Source organism: Mus caroli, unplaced genomic scaffold (assembly GCF_978045245.1).
Source record: "Mus caroli unplaced genomic scaffold, Mus_caroli_1 scaffold_19, whole genome shotgun sequence".
Lineage (NCBI taxonomy): Eukaryota > Metazoa > Chordata > Mammalia > Rodentia > Muridae > Mus > Mus caroli.
Genome location: NW_028227274.1, coordinates 33,071,617 through 33,092,762, shown reverse-complemented (window position 1 = coordinate 33,092,762; position 21,146 = coordinate 33,071,617). Strand labels below are relative to the sequence as shown.

Sequence of the window (21,146 nt, the reverse complement as noted above, 5' to 3'; positions counted from 1 at the left end):
TACAACAACAACAACAAAAAAAAAAAAAACCACTGATCCCTGAGTCCCCAAGCTCAGGACTTGAAATTTCACCAGTCCCCACTCTGGAAATCTCTGCCCCGAGAAGCTCTGCCCTCTCAGAAATCCTGTATCAGCACTGTCCCTTCACCAGTTCCCTGCTGTCCACTCCCAGGAGCAGAGGGCAGCCATCCCTGGAGTAGTCCTTCCTCCTCCTCCCCAGCCCTTTCTCCTCCCCCTCCTCCTGAATTCTTCCCTTCAGTAAACCTCCTTTATGAGATTTGCTGCCTGGAGTTTCTGAAGAAGCTGAGAAGAAAGGAAGCAAAGAAAAGAAGAGCGAGCCGGGCGTGGTGGCGCACGCCTTTAATCCCAGCACTCGGGAGGCAGAGGCAGGCGGATTTCTGAGTTCGAGGCCAGCCTGGTCTACAAAGCCTGTGGGGGGGGGGAGAAGAAGAGTGAGCAAGGGCTGAGTCTCCTCAGCTCCTCAGCTCAGCTGCGGCTACCCTCCCCTGGGAGCTGTGCTACCTCTCCTGAAGATGCAACCTCAGACCTGTGAGGTTCCTGAGCTGTATATCAAGATACCCTTCCTTTGGGACTCTGTCCCACCTCAGAGCTGTGAGGTTCCTGGGCGCTTTCATCCGAGCAGAAACCAGTTGCAGGGGATCCAACTCCTCCATGGGCACCTACACACATAATGCACATGCCCACAACACACACACAATTAAAAACCAAAAAAAATCAATAAATCCTTAGGCATAGAGTTGGAGAGAGAGCTCATTGTTTAAGAGCATCCCCCCCCAGCTCTAGCAGAAGCCCCAGATTCTGTTCTCAGCACCCACAAAGTGGTTCACAGTCATCCCTAACTTCCCAGGAATATGAGGCCCCACTTCTGACTCCAGTAGGCACTAGGTGATACGTTATCTTGGCTGATAAAATGAGCTAAGCCAAGCCAAATTAAATTATAAAGGCAGGTTTGTTGGGGAGAGTTCTTGGGTGAATTCGAGGGCCACACACCACACAGCAGGGGGTCAGTGAAGTGCAGAGGGAGACAGAGGAGAACAAAAGAAAAAACACGAGCACACAGAGAGAGGGGGGAGAGAGAGGGAGAGCGGGAGAGAAAGAGAGAGGGAGAGAGAGGGGGAGAGAGAGGGAGAAGAGAAGAAGGGGAGGGGAGGGGGGAGAGGGGGAGAGAAAGATATTGAGAGAGAGAGACCCAAAAGTCTGTGTTATATAGTTAAAAGCCACTGAGAGGGGAAACCCAGCCCCTGGGCTAGAAAGTTCAGCATAGAGGGCAGGGTATGCCAGTCATGCCCTGTAACAGGCAGGGACTGAGGCTGGTGAGATGGCTCAGTGGGTAAGAGCACCCAACTGCTCTTCCGAAGGTCCAGAGTTCAAATCCCAGCAACCACATGGTGGCTCACAACCATCTGTAACAAGATCTGACTCCCTCTTCTGGAGTGTCTGAAGACAGCTACAGTGTACTTACATATAATAACTAAATAAATCTTAAAAAAAAAAAAAGAAAAGAAAAGAAAAACAGGCAGGGACTGAAGGCTGCTGGGAGATCCTGTAGGTCAGATTCACTGTTATTCACTTCAGCTACTTGTCCCAGAACTGAAACCCAACACCCCAGCCTTTTGTTGATAGTAAATGAATAAGGGGCAACATAATTTTCTATGGCTACTCTGCTGACATTGAGGCGCCATTATTGGGACATCCTAAAGCTGGACTGTTGGCCAGGTCTGGGAAGAGAGCAGCGTGCTGTCCAGCCTCTGCAGGACCTCTGGGACTAGGGATGTGAAGCAGTTTGGACCTGTACTGGATGCAGGTATTGAGTAAACACCTGCATCTGGCTGGATGCTGAGAGATACACATGTTTGGGGCAAAAGATAAAGTTAAGAAGTTTAGAGAGAAATTTTTTCTTGGCTGTACATTTGAAAACTTTAGGCCCATGGTTTTGGTACTCTGAGGGGGGTGGATGACCCAGAACCAGGGAAAGGGGACTAGATCCCACCCTCAGGAATAAGGCAGGTGGGGAGGAAACAAGCTATTGACAGTACTCTTATCTGAAGTCCATTTGAACTATGAGAGATGGACCAAAGTAGATTTCCAGAAGCTTACAAGAATTTTTTTTAAAAAAGATTTATTTAGTTTTATTTATATGAGTACATTGTAGCTGTCTTCAGACACACCAGAAGAGGGCATCAGATCCTATTACAGATGGTTGTGAACCACCATGTGGTTGCTAGGAATTGAACTCAGGACCTTTGGAAGAGCAGTCAGTGCTCTTAACCTCTGAGCCATCTCCAACCCCGCCCCCACAAGAATCTTTTAAGTTTACAAAAAGAGATAAACTTTAGTGGTTTCACTATGTAGCTCTGGCAGTCCTCGAACTCACAAAGGGCAGGGACTAAGGGCATCTGCCACCATGACTAGATTTTTACAAAGGTTTCGTTTTTATTCTTTGGATTTGTTTTGGAGACAAGGTTTTTTGAGCCCATACTAGCCTTAAACTTGCTATGTATGTTCTTTTCTGCCTCTGCCTCCAAAGTGCTGGGATCTGTTTGGAAACCAAGATTCTGTGTATGCCAAGCAAGAAATCTTCTTCTCTATTTTTGTGGGTTTTCTTGTTTTGAGGCAGGACTTTGTATTTATTTATTTATTTATTTATTTATTTATTTATTTTTGTTTTGGTTTTTCGAGACAGGGTTTCTCTGTGTAGTCCTGGCTATCCGGAACTCACTCTGTAGACCAGGCTGGCCTCAAACTCAGAAATCCGGAGGCAGGGCTTTTATATGTAGGCCAGGATGGCCTTGAACTCACAATCCTCCAGCCTCCTGAACGCTGAAGTTACCAGTTTAAGCTATCACACCCTGTCATTTGTTGCTGCAGTGTTGGGGGATGAAATCCAGTCTGGCTCCACACGCCCGGCTCTCAAGGGGCGTGGAGCCGGGCCTGGGCCTTGTGAACAGAGGAAGTCCCCGCCCCGGTTGCCAGGGTGCTCTGTGGCGTCGCATTCTCATTGGCCGGCGACGGATGAGGCACGCAGCAGGAGGTCATTTCCAACGAGCCGGCGGGGGCAAAAGATGGCGACGCCCCTTGGGTGGTCGCAGGGGGGCTCTGGATCAGTGTGTCTCGCCTTCGATCAACTGCGGGACGTGATTGAATCTCAGGAGGAACTGATCCACCAGCTGAGGAATGTGGTAGGCAGCCAGGGCTTGGGGAAAGGCGGCGCTGGACGCCTCACCGGTGGGGGCGGGGCCAGGCGCTCGTGGATGTAGGGGGCGTGGCTAGTATACACCGCAAAGGGGGTCATCCCAGAGGCTGGGCTCCCTTAGCCAGGGGCAGAACCAAGAAGAGCAGGCTGCCTTCCTGAACTTTACCAAATCGGGCAATATTCCCCACTCTGCCTAGTTGGTGAAGGGACTGGCAGATACCCAGTGAACTTCAGTGTCTCCACGTTTAGCGGTAGAGACCTCACCGACTCCCCAAGGCAACCTGCGCACCGAAACCAGATCATTCCTTAAGCTGCACACCTCTCCAGTGTCAAAGGCAGTGCGAATACAAGCTTGGCCTTTCACGGTGCAGATTTAAGGGCCTCTAAACTTTCCTGTGCCCTCCTGTTTCCAACCTCAGTTAGTTAGTGGGTGCCACGCTAATGGCGTCATAGTTACCTCAGTGCCGGGCCTGCTGGAGCTCATGGGCTTTGTGGTTGTTGTTTCTCTTTTGGTAACAATGTTGGAATGCATCTCTCTCTCAAAACAAACAAAAACAAAACAAAAAACTGGTTTCACATCTATTTTCCACTCTAATGATTTTTAGACAGTGTCATCCTTTCTGAGCAGTTAGATTCGAGGGGGATTATGAGAGGCATACTCTATGTCAACAAAGTGTATGCCAACATGGGCGCTGAATTGCCTTCAAGTCCCAGAGGGTCCCCAGATCTTTCTCTTGGCAGCTCACTCCTACTATCTGGAACGTTTTTTCTCTCTCTCCTCATCCTATTTAGCAGTCCGATCTCAGGATTAATGTCATTTTCTCAGAGAGCAGTCCTGATCCTTACTAATGCTGGGCCCAGGGGTCCCTCTGTGTACCACAGCCCCCTTTGTCCTTTTGCCTAGCACATACAGTGTAAAGAGAGGGCTGGCTTTGTGCAGTCTCCATGAGGCTAGTTGGTCTTTGTAGGCAGCACTTAGAGCCAGGCCTCAGTAGATCTGTGAGACTAAATTTTCCTGTCCTAAGACCTGTCAGGACCTGTGTGCTTTCGACATGGCTCCATTACCCATCCTTTGTCCTGGTCCTTAGACGGCGTCCCCTTCCCACCCCAGCCCCCATCCCTTCCTGAGCCAGGCTCTGTTGCAGATGGTTCTCCAGGATGAGAATTTTGTCAGTAAAGAAGAGTTCCATGAAATCGAGAAGAAACTGGTGGTGAGTAGCATCCTCTGCTCATTCCTCCCACTTCCCGAGATCCCCGTGGCTGGGCAGAATCCTTGAGTCTTGGCCTTTCAGAACTTCAGCCCTCTTAGCGAGGCTACATCTTCCTGTATCCTAGCTGCAGCATGCACCTCTGAAAAGGGGTTTAGTTAAGGGATCCTAAGAGACCCAGGGTGGCTTGGGATAAAGCGAGCCATCACCTCCCTGGCAGGAAGAGAAAGCTGCTCATGCCAAAACCAAAGCCCTCCTGGCCAAGGAAGAAGAGAAGTTACAGTTTGCTCTGGGAGAGGTGGAGGTGCTGTCCAAGCAGCTGGAGAAAGAGAAGATGGCCTTTGAAAAAGCGTGAGAGAGTGGGCCTCAGGAGGGGGCTTGGAGCTTGGGGGGGGGCTCACCTGCCTTCTGCCTGCCCACCCTTTCGTTCTAACTTTCCCCCAGGCTCTCCAGTGTCAAGAGCAGAGTCCTGCAGGAGTCCAGCAAGAAGGACCAGCTCATCACCAAGTGCAATGGTAGGCGGGAGGCCCGTGCTGCCCCCCAAGTTAACATACACGGGCTCTTTACCAACAGCCCAATGATGGTGCCAAAAGCAGGGCTCTACCCCAACTTCTGCCCCCGGCTGAGGATACAGGCAAGTCCAGGCGGGTCACACCTTCGAAAGTGCCTTCAGGGACCAGGCAGGTCACGGAAATGATGGACGTGATCAGATCAGCGTGCGGTATTCTTCACAGCCATAAAGGAACGGGCTCGCTCCCATTTTTCTTGAAACATACAACCTTCTTAGTCCACCTTTTGTTTTATCCCATTTTTGATAAGCGTTAGAAATAGTATATTCTATTTGTAACCTTGCTTCAAGAGGAGCCATAGAGCAAACACAATCCTACAAGGGGTCTTAAGACTCAGAGTCAAAGGACTCTCGGGTTGGAGACTGGGGTTACCAGAGCCATGCCCCTCCCCTGGGAATAGAGCCTAGGATTGTCAGATCTTAAAAAAAAAAAAAAAAAAAAAAAAAAGAATCTAGAGGCCAGATGTTGTGGCACATGCTTTTAATTCCAGCATTCAGGAGATAGAGGCAGAAAGATTGGGAGTTTGAGGGCATTGTGGGCTGTGTAAGACCTTGTCTCAAAAGCAAAACAAAACAAAAGAATCTAGAAGTCAATTTTAATGGAAACTTCTGAATTGTTAGTGTAGGCAACTAACTTAGGCAGTTTAAAAGTAGTGTATTCAGCCAGGCGTGGTGGCTTACGCCTTTAATCCCAGCACTTGGGAGGCAGAGGCAGGCAGATTTCTGAGTTCGAGGCCAGCCCGGTCTACAAAGTGAGTGCCAGGACAGCCAGGGCTACACAGAGAAACCCTGTCTTGAAAAACCAAAAAAAAAAAAAAAAAAAAAGTAGTGTATTCACTGAGTAAAATATGGCTGGGCCACTGAATTTCAACTCTGCTAAAGGCATGCTCACAGCAGAGTTGAAACCAACCTGAGCCCAAGAGAGTGAAGATCCCTCCTCATAAGTTTCCCACTTAGGGCTCTGGGCAGCTTTCACCCACCCACAGCCTTCTGTCACTCCTGGTGAACACTCCCTGAGAATTGCCATCAGGCTTGTCTTGATGAGGGCAAGCAGGCTGACAGGCATCATGGGTGTTTGAGCAAGGCTTCCTGAAGCCTAATTGGTAGTCGCTGTCTCATACCCAGTGTCCCTACACCTCTCGGTCCTATCTACCTTTGCACTTCCCCTCTCTGGAAAACCCAAAGAGCTGGAGTTATATCCTGGTATAGCCATAGACACTTTACCTTAGGGTATCTCCTTGTACCAGAATCAGCCCAGGTTGGTGAGAAGCCGGGTCTGAAAAGGCAGCTAGCCCAGCTTGCTAACACTGCCGCAATGCGAGCCTTCCTCCAGTGCAGCCTCATCCTTCCTCCTCTGATTATTTCCGCTTCTGTCTGTCTGTCGTTTTTATTTTCCTCTCTTCTTGCTTCGGTGCAGGAAATCAAATTCAAGACCCTCACTAGGCAAGAGTTTTAGTAACAAGCCACATCATCAGCCTTCAACTCTTCAGCATTTATTTATTTATCCACTCATTCCTTCCTTCCTTCCTTCCTTCATTCATTCTGCTGAGATGGGGGTCTCAGGTAGCCCAGACTGTCCTTAAACTTGGTAAGATGACCTTGGACTGCCCATCCTCTTCCCAGCGCTGGGATTAGTAGCATGTGCCTCCACTCCCAGTTTGAGTTTTGTTTTTAAGGTTTATGTGTGTGACTGTTTTGCTTGCATATATGTGTGTGCACCATGTGTGTGCCTAGAGCCTGTGGAGATAAGAGGGTGCCAGATCCCCAGGAACTAGTGTTAGCATGCTTACAAACTACCATAGGATACTGGGAACCAATTCAGGGTCCCCTGGAAGAGCAGTGTGAGCCGTCTTAACTGCTGAGCCGTCTGTCCAGCCTCTAGTTCCTGAGTCCGACTCCTCCTTTTGAAAAGTTAGCCACATGTCTGGCATAATCAAGGACCTCATCTCCCACCAGAGGCCCTGTATAACGCAAGCCTGGGCATCCGTCTGCTCTTGATAGGTCTGGCTTAACTGAAATGGCCAAACTTGGTTTTTGGTTTTTGGTTTTTTGTTTTTTTCAAACTTGGTACTTTGAAGCCCAAAGCTCTTAGGGTCATCTTGTTCACAGTATGCAGATCTATGAGCCAGGCTCTTTTAGGTCTGAAGGTTAACAGTGACAAAGGCAATAGTCCCTGTCCCCATGGACCTTATGTCATAATTCTAGAAAAGGCCAACAATTGATGGATGAGACACTTAAGACAGTGGCACAAGGAAAACAGGGACAGGAGATGGGAATAGGACATACTGGGAAGGGCTGCAGTTTCTAGACCAAGGGTCTAACCATGGAAGTGTAAAGTCCTGAGGGCCAGTCAGAGCTATGACAGGACTCTCTGCTTCTCTCCAAGGAGTTTTGCCCATCCTCACCTTGGTGAGGTTCATAATACAGTGGTAAAGTTACTGACAGAATCGTTTTCCCTACTCAGGAGACCCTCAAACATTTGCTGATGTGGCAGGGTCTTGTGGTGAACACCAAAGCCTAGCTACTCAGGAAGCTGAGGTAACCGGACCAAAAATTTAAGGCCTGATAGTATTACAGAGTGAGTTTAAAGCTAGCCCAGTCAACTTAATGAGCCTCTGTTTCAAAACCAAGCAGAAAGTGGAGATGGGTGTGGTGGTGCTGTTGGGAGGAGGCTGAGGCAGGTGGATCTCTTACAGTTGGGACCAGCCTGTTCTACATGGCAAGTTCCAGAACAGCCAGAGCTAGTATAATAGACCCTGTCTCAAAAAGAAAGGAAAGAGAGAAAGGAAGGAAGAAAGAAGAAAAGGGTTGAGTATGGGTTGGAAGGTGGCATGGTAGCACACCTTTAATCCTAGTACTTGGGAGGCAGAGACAGGAGTTATCTCTGAGTTCAAGGCCAGCGTGGTCTACATAGTGAGTTCTAGGACAGCCAGGGCTATGTAGAAGGTCTTGCCCCCCACCCCTCAAATTGAGGCTGGAGCTCCATGGTGGGAGCTCTTACTGATCACGCGTGAGGCCTTGGGTTCAGTCTCTAATACAGAAAACCAAGTTCCTTCATTCTAAGGTACAGGCAACGGTTGAAGAAGAACTCCTGGGCAGGGAGAGCCACACAAAGGAAGACCTCGACTCAGAAGCCTGAGGGTGGGAACCACCCCTCCTCCCTGCCTCTCTCCCCCACAGAAATTGAATCCCACATTATAAAGCAAGAAGATATACTTAATGGCAAAGAGAATGAGATTAAAGAGTTGCAGCAAGTTATCAGCCAGCAGAAACAGAATTTCAGGTGAGGGGCTGGGCCAGGCTGGGGGTTGTTGATGGAAGCCGGGGAGCCTGACTCCTGGCCCCTACCCAGGGCTGTGCAGCCTACGACCAGCTGGCTCCCTTGCAGGAATCACGTGTCTGACTTCCGGATCCAAAAGCAGCAGGAGACCTACATGGCCCAGGTGCTGGATCAGAAGCGTAAGAAAGCCACAGGAACACGTCGGGCCCGTAGCCGTCAGTGTTCCAGGGAGAAATAAACTGCTGGTTATCTTCCTGTTCTTTAGCTGTAATGCCCAACCTCTCTCTACCTTCTCTGTCCTGGAAGGGAGACTAGCTCTCCCCTTCCATCCCTGTGTCCCTAACCCCTCCATGAGCAGTTACACTGGCTGTCTGCCTCTTATAGCAAATCAAGACACCGAGGACTAACTGGGAGTCAGCTCTGGAGACCCCCACCCCTGCAGCCGCCTCTACTGAGCTTAAGAGGGAACACTGCTCATGTCCTCAGCCCCTACTGCTGCCCTCGTTTGGGATGGGTTAGAGCCAGTGAGAGTGAGTGGGAACTGCATCTCTGTGGGTCATGCTGGAACCCTGGCTGAGAAGGCACTGCTGCTTGCTTTGGGTAATTAGGTTTGTTCCTACATACACAACCCCAGTTAGCTCAATCACACCCTACCTGAACTCGAATAAAATGTGATTCTCTAGGGTTAGTTATAGGGTTAGAGCAGAACAGAGTGTGGGAGTGTATTTCTGTACTTGTGCTTATGCGTTTGTGTGTGTGTGTGTGTGTGTACTCATGTCAGCCCTGATCAGAGAATTCAAACTGAGTTCCAAGACCGCAGTGAAACTGATAAGCCAGACGCCATCTGGTAATGAGAATATGTGTATACTGTCGGTACACATCACATCTGCACCTTCTTACACTGCTGAACAAGAACCTTCAAACACGTGAGGAAACTTTCTAAAGCAGGGAAAAGACAGCCTGTTCAAGTTGCTTAGGCAGATCAGAGAGGATGAAAGGTCAGCTCTGTTCAGAAGGGGTCACTGAGTGTCCCTAGGGAGTCGTAAGTAGGGGAGCATAAGATCCACAAAACTCAGATTGGTTAAGCCTGTGCTGTGTCACTGTGAGGCTGTGTGCAAAGGAGGGGCGGGTGCATCAAGGCCAGCTGGGGCCTGAGTCACAGGACGGTCCTGCCCTATTGTCTGTCATAAGACAAAGACAGCTGGTGACTGCTTCTCTATGAGGGAAGGAATGAATTGGGGGTGGGGGGGACTGGAGTAAGGACCTTGTGGGCCTAGGACTTTAGAGGGAACCCTACAAAGACTGGTGTGTCTCCCAGGTTTGTTGGGGGTGCTAAGCTGCTTGTGAAAGCTAGCTAGGGAAGAGCCTCCAGCCTTTTCTTCCTAATGGGCCGAAAAGTCTGGCCAGCACTTACCTGAGTCGGGAGAGCCCTCTGATAATCCTTAACCCTATCAAAGGTGGTGTGGGGTGTGTGAGGAAAGTCGAGGCATAAGGAAGGCGTGGAGGATGGAGGAGAGTTTGTGATGTGAAAGAGTTGGGGGCTGAGGATATGGAATTTCAAGATCTCACACTCTGAACCTCATCTCGGGTAAGCCCCTTGCAAGGCAGGAGTTTTCTAGAATTGGGCCTAGCTGCTGCCTCCTTACTAAATAAAGCTTGCCTTCCTCTCCAATGTCTGTCGGCCGGAGGCCGGAGCCCCACCTCCACGCTGCACCTGTGTTGGAGAAAGTTCGGCATGGGGTCTTCACCCCTAAAAGCCCACAGCTTAGGTTTCTCTGCTGCCAAGGCCGCTAGCTCAGGCGTTGACGCTGGCGCTTTAAGACGCTTTGACCCCGCGGCATCCAGGCGGGGCGGGGACAGTGCAGGAGCCACCAGCAGCGGCACTGCGCGGGAGGTAGTGCTAGGTGTCCTGCCCACCATGCTGACTGCGCTCGCCCCGCTAGCCCTTCCTGGGCTCTCAAGGCGGCTGCCTGCCCCAGCGGGGCGTCAGGACTCGTCCGGTTCGTCCGGCTCCTACCACACAGCTCCGGGTTCTCCGGAGCCCCCGGACGTTGGGCCGGACACAGAAGGCCAGGGGACTTGGCTCTGGGTGGCTCCTGGGTGGGGGGCGGGCGCGCAGCCTGTCCTGTCCGTCAGCGCCCAGAATAGCCGCCAGCAGCACGGCTCCGGCTCGGGTTTCCCACGAGGCCCGGGCTCCGGCCCGCTGCCGCCCCGGCCCCAGCTGCGCATGCTGCCGTCGGGGGAGATGGAAGTCATCTTCGGCGCGGGGCCTCTGTTCAACCGCTCCGACGCGGAGGATCTGCAGGAGCAACAGCTCATGGCGCCTACCTTCAGCAGTCCCCAGCTGCCCGATCCAGCGTCTCCTGCCTCAGTCTCGTCGCAGCCGCAGGTCCCCGACGGGGGCTCTCGCTGGGCCACCTACCTGGAGCTGCCGCCCCGCGAGCCGAGTCCTGCCGTCTCAGGCCAGTACGAGTGTGTGGAGGTAGCCCTGGAGGAGCGCACCGCGCCCGTTAGACCCCGCACTGTGCCGAAACGTCAGATCGAGCTGCGCCCGCGGCCTCGGAGTCCCTCGCAGGACAGTCGCGCGCCGCGTCCCCGACTGCTCCTGCGCACGGGCTCCCTGGACGAGTCTCTGAGCCGCTTGCAGGCCGCCGCGGGCATCGTGCAGACGGCGCTGGCTAGAAAACTAGGCTCTGCGGTCCCAGCCCCCAGCAACGTCACTTTTAAGTCTACCGCCAAGCCAGAATCCACGACGAACTCTCAGGAGACGGCAGGCAGCACTCGTGTGCTCCTGGAAGAGGCTAAGTCTCGGCCGCCCCGCGCGCACGATAATTCCTCCTCTGCCAGAGTCCCGCGGCCTTGGCCTAGCCTCCGAGAGCGAGCGATTCGGCGGGACAAGCCGGCTCCCGGGACCGAGCCTCTGGGTCCAGTTAGTTCCAGCATCTTTCTGCAATCAGAGGAGAAACCTCATCAGGCTTACAAACAGGAATCCAAGACCCAGTTTCCCCGTGAGACTCCCGATCGAACCGTGCCGAGAGCACGGAGTCCTCCTTTTCATTCTAGAGGTTCCCGGGTGGTTCCCAGTAGGGTTGTGAGGCCGAGGAGCCCCTCTCCTCCGCAGCAGGCTCCAAACGGGGCCGTGCGGGGTCCTCGCTGCCCGTCTCCCCAGAACCCCCCACAACCTTCTAAGATTGTTTGGAGAACGAGTAGCCCGGCCTTCCCTGGCGGCACATCCTCTGCGTGGGAAAATCGGAATGCCTCCGTCGAGGAAGTAGTCAGCAGAAGGACCCCTTCCCCACCACCACTTCCCCAATGGACTCAGGGTGTCGCTAGAGTTGGGAACCCATGTCCTGAAGCTCCTCTTGTGTGGAAGGTTCCGAATTCGAGAGGCGGAGATGCAGTAGGGCTGAGTAGGGACTCGTTGCCAGCCCTGCTCCCGCGAGAAGCACCTCATCCTATTGAAACGGGTACCCAATCGCCCGGAGAGACTTGGAGTCCTGTTGTGCAGGGTGCATCGACAGCACTGCATCAGGAAGCTATGAACGGTCTAACCCAGGAGCTGGAGCCGCCTACACCATCAGCACCCGCGACTCCAGAGCTCACAGAGGCTCTGTGTCTGCTCTCACTGGAAAATGCGGGTATCGCCATCAGAGGCGGTCAGCGGTCTCCAGATGTGGATACACCGGAACAGCCCCGAAGTCACCTCACAAGCACTCTGGACGACGATGTGTGCCCGGAAGCCGTGGGCTCGGGAGAAGCGGCTTCTGAACGCCCGCGAGTGACCATTCCGCGGCCGCGAGACGTGCGCAAGATGGTTAAGACTACTTATGCGCCAAGCTTCCCTGCAGGGATCCCAGGCTCCGGGCTTCCCGCGCCTCCTGCGGACACCTGCGGGGAGGACGGTGATGCATCCAAAACTCACAAGCTCCCCGCACTTGAGTCGCCCGCCCCGGCTCATTACACTTCCATTTTTCTCAAGGACTTTCTGCCTGTGGTACCTCATCCCTACGAGTCACCAGAGCCTTCACTCCATGCAACCCCTAAGGATGCCTCCCAGTCCAGCGGGGTCCCGAGGCGGCGGGCAGAGAACAGCACCGCGAAGCCTTTCGCTCGGAGTGAGATCCGCTTGCCTGGCGCTCTAGCTTTCGGCCAGCGGCGGGAGAAAACCCCGACTGTCCAAAGACGCGGTCCTGGAGGAGAAAACCCGGATGCTGAGGCCCAGTGCCTGGTCCCGAACCCTGAGGGTCGGACCAGCCCTTTAGGAGGCGCTCGCACCTCAACCCAGTGTTCCCCTTTAGAGTCGACAGGGACCCGACCACCTCGCCCCGGCTCCCCGCAGGCGTGTCCAAACTCGAGCCTTAGGGCAGCGCCCGAATTGGAGACACCGCTTGTGACTCCAGCAACTGCGGTCCAGGCGCCCCGACTTCCCGATCCTCCGGCGACGGCAGCCAGAGCCGCTGCACCCTTCCCGCGAGCTGCTTCTGCGCCTCCCACCGACAGGCTTCCCCCTGCATCTTCCCAGGGGCGGAGGCCTCCGGGAGCCGCGCCCGCGGGGAAGGTCCTCTTAGACCCGGAGAGCGGCCGGTACTACTTTGTGGAGGCGCCGAGGCAGCCGAGGCTGCGACTACTTTTCGATCCCGAGAGCGGGCAGTACGTGGAAGTACTGCTGCCACCCTCGCCCTCTCCCTCCCGGCAGCCACGCCAGCCCTATGCCCCGCTGGCCCTAGGGCCAGGCCTCTACCCGCCCGCCTATGGGCCTATCTCTGGTCCATCACTGTCGCCGCTGTCCCCCAACCTGCCGGCCCTTGGTAGTCTCCAGCTACCTTGGGCTTCTGAGGCTGGACCCCTGGAGGGAATGTATTACATGCCCTTGAGCGGGACCCCTAGTCCAGCACCACCAATGCTCTTCTGTGCCCCACCCTCCAGTTCTGGTCCCATCCAGTCAGGCAAGGGTTCTGTGTTTCCTTTGTGAAGCCTCAGCCCTTATTCCCATGGAGTTGGGTTCCCTAGAAGGCATTGGAAGTTCCAGATCCCAGGCTCTTTAACTTTTTTTCTCCCATCAATTCTTTGGCCAGTTCCAGCCAGTCACCACACCAGAAGTGGCCTTAAGAGAGTGTATCTGCTACCTGGGCTAATTGTGGCAGAGCATCATTAGCAAATGGCTGTCTGCCTACCCCTCGGCTCCAACAAAAATATGTTTCCCTTTCCCAGACCTTCCCAGGGTGTGGTGTATTTGTGTATTTGTTTATGTAGGCAAGCAAGTCTGTCAAAGTGAGAAGCCAGTCTAGGAGGTGTTGGGGTTTCCCAGAATAGCAGGTGTGGGAGCAGCAGGACCCGGGCTGCCTGGGTCAACTGTTTGTATCTCCCTAACACTGGGCCCAGTTGAGTGGAGCCCGACAGTGGGTGCTGCTGAGATGGAAGGGATAGGTGACAGCCATCAAATCTGGATGTGCGCTTTGTCCTGGGAGCCTATGGGAGAACCCAGTGTGGCCCTAGGGCAGCTTGGGGCAGCCAATGAGAGCTACGAGGATAGTAGCTGGAGTTGAGGTATGGATGTTGTTTAAGGAGATGTGGAGGATCAGCCTGGATTGGAGGTGAGAGAAGAGGATGAAATGGCCCAGGGTTGCTGTAGAGACACCCAATGGGACAAGCAGCTCCTGGACAGAGAGGCGGCAGGAGGCACTAGGAAATGTGGAGGGGGAGGAAGATTACTTGTCTTTGGGTTTTCTGTGGCTAGAGGTGACTAGGGACAAGTAGTGAATTAAAGAATCTCAAGTGGTCAGCAAATGTTTCTCTTGTTTGCCCATTTCTGGAGTTGAGAGGGCAGGGAGAGCAAGAATCTAGAAAAACAAGTTACTTTAGTTTTGGGAATTGTTGTTTAACCAAAATGGAGATGCTTCATAAAATGGTGTGACAGCTGGCCAATCCTTTGATCCCAGCACTCTGGAGGCAGCGACAGGTGGATCTCTGTGAGTTCAAGGCCAGCCTACAGAGTGAGTACCAGGACTACTCAGAGAAATCCTGTCTCAAAAACAACAAACAAATAAACAAAGACACTGACTAAAACTAACAGCCCACAGCAGGGAACCCAGCTCTTCCCTCAAGCCCCAGGCCTGTCTTCTGTAGATCCTAGGAGCTGAGCTGGCTTATCTTGACGCCTTCATTAAGTAAGTTAAATCAACAGGAAGACAATAGGGAGGAAGGCTGTCATCACACCAGTGAGTTAGAGCTGGCAAGAGGAAGGGCATTCCTACATGGAGTAGGCCAAGAGTCCCTGACCCTTTAGCTGGTTCCATTCTCCATGTTCCTCCAGGAGCAGAGGCAACAGAGCCCACACAGGGACTGGTCCTCCCGGCTGCTCACAGCACAGGAAAGACCCTAAACCTGTGCTCTATCTGCTCTGAGCCTGGGGTAAACTGAGGGCCAGAGACCAATCTCTGTGAGGTGGGAGGTGACCTCTGTCATTTGGAGCCTTGCTGGAGGAGTGTTTGACAGGAGGTGTTTGGGAAGGATAGTCCCCACGAGAAGCAATGCCGGTTAGGCATTTGATAGCTTTCTGGTTCCGAGCCTGTGTAGCTAAGATCCCTTGGAGCTTCTGTCAACCTTGCCCTAGACTGGAAATCGGCTAAAGTACAGCATCAAAATAACCTCAACATCTCTACCAGAGACACTGGTCCTAGTGACATGGAGGGACCAGGCCCACCCCTAGAGTGTATCATCTCACCCTGGTGTGCAATAAATGGCTGACCATGGAGAGCCATGGTGGCCGAAATGACAACCAAGTGTGTAGTCCTAATTTCCTGCTGCCACCTTTTTAAAACAAAACATGACAAAATAAAAAAAAAAAATCACTTCTACCTTGCATGATGGTATACACCGTTAATCTCAGGACCTGAGAGGCAGAAGCAGGTGGATCTCTTTGAGTTAAAGGACAGCTGAGGCTGTCTCAAAAAGTCAAGTAAATAACATTTAAAATATTTATTTTTATTTTCTGAGTGTTTACCTGCATGTATGTATGTGTATCACGTGTATGCTTGAGGCCCACGAAGGCCAGAAAAGGGCATTGAATCCCCTGGAATTGGAGTTACAGGTGGTTGTGAACCATTGTGTGAGTGATGGGAACTGAACCCAGGTCCTTAGCAAACTAAGCAATTGTTCCTAACGACTGGGCTTTCTTTAGCTTGCTGCTTCTTAAACATCCTCTGCAGAGAGCCCTCATGTCTGGCTCTGGCCTAGGGAAAGGGCACCCTAGGATTGGAGGAAAAGACCACGTATGCTCTCATAAACTGTGGTCTCCAGTAACTCTGTTTTACTACAGTTAGAGCCCTAAGCCAGCCACCACGGCCATGACCACAGTCCTCCTGGAGACTGTGACCTGTGGGCACTGGGACCACTTTCAACATGGCTTCTCCAGCTGGAGGAGCTGTCTCTTCTCTCTTGAGCTTTCACATCCTCTAAAGTAGAATAAAGATGACTGCAACCGGCCACCTCACCCCACAGGATGTTCGGTCAGGTTCCTACCGCTGGCTCAGGTCACAGTATGTGCTCTCCATCAGCGGCCTTGGCCAGCCTCGGCCTCTCTCCTTGCATCTTCATCCTCTACGTGTGAAATGGAGCTGAGTCATTAGAAAAGCCAGGCCCCCTGCATGCGTGGCGTTTCCAGGGCCTCGCGGCAAGGGAAGAGGGTCAGTGAGGTGTCAGTTCCCTATTGGCCTACACCACAGATAATTCGAATGCACATCTGCGCCCCGGACCACAGCCTGTGCTCCAAGAAGTAAGTTCAGAGGCCATGAGACTGCCTCTGCCGCTGTTGCTACTGTTCGGGTGCAGGGCTATCCTGGGGAGCTCCGGGGATAGGGTTTCCCTCTCGGCTTCGGCTCCCACACTGGATGATGAAGAGAAGTACTCGGCTCATATGCCTGCTCACCTGCGCTGCGATGCCTGCCGGGCTGTGGCCTTCCAGGTAAGCTCTGCCTGTCCCCTAGCAGGCCTGGCTCAGGCCACTTCATCTGTCTTAGACCTCACCATTGAGCCTTCAATCCCCAGCCCTCAGCCCGAATCAGCAATCTTTCCAGGATATTACCAGCCCCCTTCTCTTGAATTGCCATGCCTCAGTTTACTCTTTTGCCTGGTCACCAAAGAGCAGATAATCTGAGATGGCCCCATCTTGTCACCCCAGGGAAATCATTCTTCCTCTTAGAATTCTCCCCGTCTGTATCCTTTTTCGTCTGGACACCCTCCCCGGGTCCCTGAGATGCCTTTATTTTACACATGTTGAGTTTGTATGTGTCTATGTGAACCCACCAAGTTTGTTCACCTCAGGCATGCCTGTGTGACCACGTTTCTGTGTGTACGTGGGGTGAGAGGGTACATGAGTTATTAAAGACTGGTTAATTTATTTGCTTATCATCATCATCATCATCATCATCGTCGTCGTCGTCGTTATTGACTTTCCTTGTTCTCATGGTTTAAAAATAGTATGTGCTACTGGGCAGGAGGGCCAGGTCTTTCACTCAGCATTTTTTCCCCTAGCCCCAGGAGAGCAGGTCCTGCCCGAGCTGGCCCAGCCCAGCTGTGGGGCCTAGAGAGGGGCCCCTGCAGCCTGCCTTGCAGGTGCTTCCTGCTCAACAGCTCCTCTGCCACCTCCTTCTCCCCAGAGACTTGGGTGTCTGTCCTTCTCTCCTTTCCCCAATTGACCAGCAGTCCCCAAGTCCAGCCTCTCAGCACCCCCTCATTCCAGATGGGGCAACGTCTGGCGAAAGCAGAGGCTAAATCTCACACTCCAGACGCCAGTGGATTGCAGGAGCTGAGTGAATCCACGTACACAGATGTCCTGGACCAGACCTGCTCTCAGAACTGGCAGTCGTGAGTTGTTGATCCAGTCCCTGCCACCTTCCTTAAGGGGAAGGGCTGGTGGGTACAGCCCTCCTTCTTCCCATTGATGCCTCATGCTAATTCCATGAAGGCTCTGGTCTGAGGGAGGAGGTCGGCTGGGCTGAAATCTGGGCTACGGTTGCTGCTGGGAACACCTGGGTGAGCAGATGGCCACAGAAAGATCATTGTGAGATCTTGAGACAAAATTAATTCTGTCTGAGCTCAGCCAATGTCCAGTATACTTAGCCCTCCCTGAGCAAGTCCCTCCCTGAGCTGATCCGCACTGATCCTACATCCCTTGCTTCCCATTACCATCAGCTATGGAGTCCATGAAGTGAACCAGATGAAGCGTCTCACGGGCCCAGGACTTAGCAAGGGGCCAGAGCCAAGAATCAGTGTGATGATTTCTGGGGGTCCCTGGCCCAATAGGTAATAGCATGTGGGAGAAAGAGCCCCTGGAGTCCCGCTTTGCTCCTCGACTTCCCCAAGGGCAGGTTAGAGCTCAAGGTGCCTAATGCTCCCCTAGGCTCTCCAAGACGTGTTTCCACTACCTGGGTGAGTTTGGAGAGGACCAGATCTATGAAGCCTACCGCCAAGGCCAAGCGAATCTGGAGGCGCTGCTCTGTGGGGGCACCCATGGGCCCTGCTCACAGGAGATCCTGGCCCAGAGAGAAGAGCTTTAGTCCAAGCTGCTGCACTTCTGGATCTTCTCTAATTTTATTATTATTAATGGCTGATTAGAGACAGGCTCTCATCATATAGCCCAGGCTGGCCTTGAACTTGTCCTCCTGCTCAGCCTCGAAAGTGCTGCAATTAAGTCCTGAGCCTTTTTGTGCTTGACCCTCCTATATAATTTTTTCAGCAGTGGTGGTGGGGAGGGGACAGGGAAGCCTGACTCTAGCTGTCAACCTTCTCCCTCCACCTCTCCTGGGTACTGGGACAGAGGCTGCCTTTCTAATTTCAAATAAAGCTTTGAAAGACTTTGAGTAGTGTTGGCTGTTGGAGGAATCAGGTGTCTCAAGCAAGCCTGAACTCTTAGATACTGAGAACTGCCCTGGTACCTGGCAGCATGGATTAGTTCATGAAAGAATTGTTAGGGTCTGAAAATCCAAAACAACCCAAGCAGACACAAGAGTTCACACAAAGCAAGATCTTTATTTGAATGAGGGGGCAAAAACTGACCAGTCAGGGACGACAGCAGCACAGACTCGGGAGCTGACTGCATCTTTTAATGTTCATCTTGGTAGCTCTTTAAGCAGATGACAAAAATGTACTGTACTTGGGATGAAACTGATCGATGAGGGTCATAGAACCAGGCTCCAGGGCTGCCCCCCAAGCCAGAATGTTAGCTTCAAATTCATAAATATCTATGCCAAGTTACAGTTACAACTTTCCATCAACCAGAAGAATTTGTTCTTTCACAGTTAGGAACAATTGTTATGTTTTGGGAATAGAAGGTGGAGGAAGAGGAGGAAGAGGAAGAGGAAGATGAGGAAGAAGAGGAGGAGGAGGAAGAGAAGGAAGAGAAGGAAAAGGAGAAGGAGGAGGAAGAGGAGGAAGAGGAGAAGGAGGAGAAGGAAGAGGAAGATTAAGAAGAAGAGGGGGAATAAGAAGAGGAGGAGGGGGCTGGTGAGATGGCTCAGTGGGTAAGAGCACCCGACTGCTCTTCCGAAGGTCCAGAGTTCAAATCCCAGCAACCACATGGTGGCTCACAACCATCTGTACCGAGATCTGGCGCCCTCTTCTGGAGTGTCTGAAGACAGCTACAGTGTACTTACATATAATAAATAAATAAATCTTTAAAAAAAAAAAAAAAAAAGAAGAGGAGGAGGGGGGCTGGAGAGATGGCTCAGTGGTTAAGAGCACTGACTGCTCTTGAGTTCAAATCCCAGCAACCACATGATGGCTCACAACCATCTGTAATGAGATCTGATGCCCTCTTCTGGTGTGTCTGAAGACAGCTACAGTGTACTTAGATATAATAATAAATAAAAATCTTAAAAAAAAAAAAAAAGAAGAGGAGGAGGAGGAAGTTGGCCGAGCCGTCAGGAAAGCTTGTCCCTAACAAAGGGCTTGACTCTGTGTTTATTGTTTATTTTGAGATAGGGCCTCACTATGTAACCCTGGTTGTTCATCTTGGCCTGGGATTCACAGAGCTCTGACTGCCTCTGCTTCCCCAGTGCTGGGTTTATCGGCATGTGCCACTAAACTGAGCTGGGAATGAGGAGTTCTTTATAAAAATATTTAACAGCGTTTTACAAGGGGAAAGGCCACTTGCTGCTTCATTGCCTCCAACTGACGCAGGCTAGTAACTAAAGCTGCAAGCATGTTCTCAGCCTATATTCATGCATCCGTTGAGTGTGTATTGGGGATATTTGTTTTGAGGTTTCTTCTAGCCTGTTGTCTGTTTTCAGTAAAAATGTACCACCATGAATACATGCATACACACATATAACATTATTCTGGGTCAGGGCATTGAAGAGCACGTAATTTAAAATTAAAGCTATGCATTGGTGTAGCTTGTAAAAGCTGACTGCATGGGAAATCTAAGGCAAGTAAGCTTGGTTACAGAGCTCTCCTAAAGGCAGGTTAAACTTAAGCAGGCTGAGGGGGCACACAGTAGAATAACAGGCTAACTATATAGTCTTTTGTTGTTGATGTTGTTGTTTGTTTGTTTTTGTTTTTTCGAGACAGGGTTTCTCTGTATAGCTCTGGCTGTCCTGGAACTCACTTTGTAGACCAGGCTGGCCTCGAACTCAGAAATCTGCCTGCCTCCCAAGTGCCACCATGCCCGGCACTATATAGTCTTAAATGATCTCAAGGGGTGTTATTAACTTTGCTATGAGGGTTGCCAAAAGTTTAGACTATTGGGACGCCAAGAAATATATTTATAAAAATGTATTGCTGCATCTCACATCCCATTGACAGTATCTAGGGATCTCAATTAGTTCTTTGTTTTTTGCTTTTTGGGTTGTTGTTGTTTGTTTGTTTGTTTTTCTGTTTTGTTTTGTTTTTGTTTTCTGTCATTTAAAGAATTAAAAGCCGGGCATAGTGGCGCATGCCTTTAATCCCAGCACTCGAGAGGCAGAGGCAGGCAGATTTCTGAGTTCGAGGCCAGCCTGGTCTACAGAGTGAGTTCCAGGACAGCCAGGGCTATGTAGAAAAACCCTGTCTCAAAAAAAAAAAAAAAAAAAAAAAAAAAGCATTAAAAGGTGGAGATCTTGATTGCAACAGTAGCAGCAGAAAAATCTGACAGAAGCAGCAGCTTAAGAAAGGTGCTCTTTGGGCTGGAGAGATGGCTCAGTGGTTAAAAGCACTGACCGCTCTTCCATAGGTTCTGAGTTCAATTCCCAGCAACCACATGGTGGCTCACAACCATCTGTAATGGGATCTGATGCCCTCTTCTGGTGCTTCTGGTGTGTCTGAAGACAGCTACAGTGTACTTACATAAATCTTTCTTTCTTTATTTTATCCTTTCTTTCTTCCTTTCATATTTATTTATTTATTTATTTATTTATTTATTTATTTATTTATTTATTTATTATAAGTACATTGTAGCCACCATGTGGGTTCTGGGATTGAACTCAGGACCTTCAGAAGAGCAGTCGGTGCTTTTTGTTTTGTTTTTGTTTTTGTTTTTGCTTTTCGAGACAGGGTTTCTCTGTGTAGCCCTTGCTGTCCTGGAACTCACTTTGTAGGCCAGGATGGCCTCGAACTCAGAAATTCACCTGCCTCTGCCTCCCAAGTGCTGGGACTAAAGGCGTGCACCACCACCGCCTGGCTTACATAAATCTATCTTTAAAAAGAAAGTAAAATAACAGAGTTAAAGAAAGAAAGAAAGAAAGAAAGAAAGAAAGAAAGAAAGAAAGAAAGAAAGAAAGAAAGGAAGAAAGAAAGAAAGAAAGAAAGAAAGAAAGGAAGGAAGGAAGGAAGGAAGGAAGGAAGGAAGGAAGGAAGGAAGGAAGGTGTTTATTGGGAATAGGAAAACACACTCAGCAGACA

At 51.2% G+C, this 21,146-nt stretch overlaps 3 protein-coding genes across 3 annotated transcripts; all 3 read left to right on the top strand.

The window, feature by feature from the left end:
• The first annotated feature begins 3,013 nt into the window (after positions 1-3,013).
• On the top strand, positions 3,014-8,541 carry Spata24 (spermatogenesis associated 24). Its single transcript, XM_021150747.2, has 6 exons — positions 3,014-3,200; positions 4,360-4,425; positions 4,643-4,773; positions 4,867-4,937; positions 8,171-8,273; positions 8,379-8,541. Exons 1-6 carry the CDS (start codon positions 3,084-3,086, stop codon positions 8,506-8,508), a joined length of 618 nt encoding a protein of 205 aa, XP_021006406.1. The 5' UTR covers positions 3,014-3,083; the 3' UTR covers positions 8,509-8,541.
• Positions 8,542-8,794: 253 nt separating this feature from the next.
• Prob1 (proline rich basic protein 1) lies at positions 8,795-15,048 on the top strand. Its single transcript, XM_021150810.3, has one exon. It carries the CDS (start codon positions 10,006-10,008, stop codon positions 13,240-13,242), a length of 3,237 nt encoding a protein of 1,078 aa, XP_021006469.2. The 5' UTR covers positions 8,795-10,005; the 3' UTR covers positions 13,243-15,048.
• A 954-nt stretch (positions 15,049-16,002) lies between these two features.
• Positions 16,003-18,083, top strand: Mzb1 (marginal zone B and B1 cell specific protein). The gene is made up of 4 exons (XM_021151096.3): positions 16,003-16,233; positions 17,011-17,135; positions 17,463-17,573; positions 17,671-18,083. Exons 1-4 carry the CDS (start codon positions 16,060-16,062, stop codon positions 17,825-17,827), a joined length of 567 nt encoding a protein of 188 aa, XP_021006755.1. The 5' UTR covers positions 16,003-16,059; the 3' UTR covers positions 17,828-18,083.
• Positions 18,084-21,146: the final 3,063 nt, after the last annotated feature.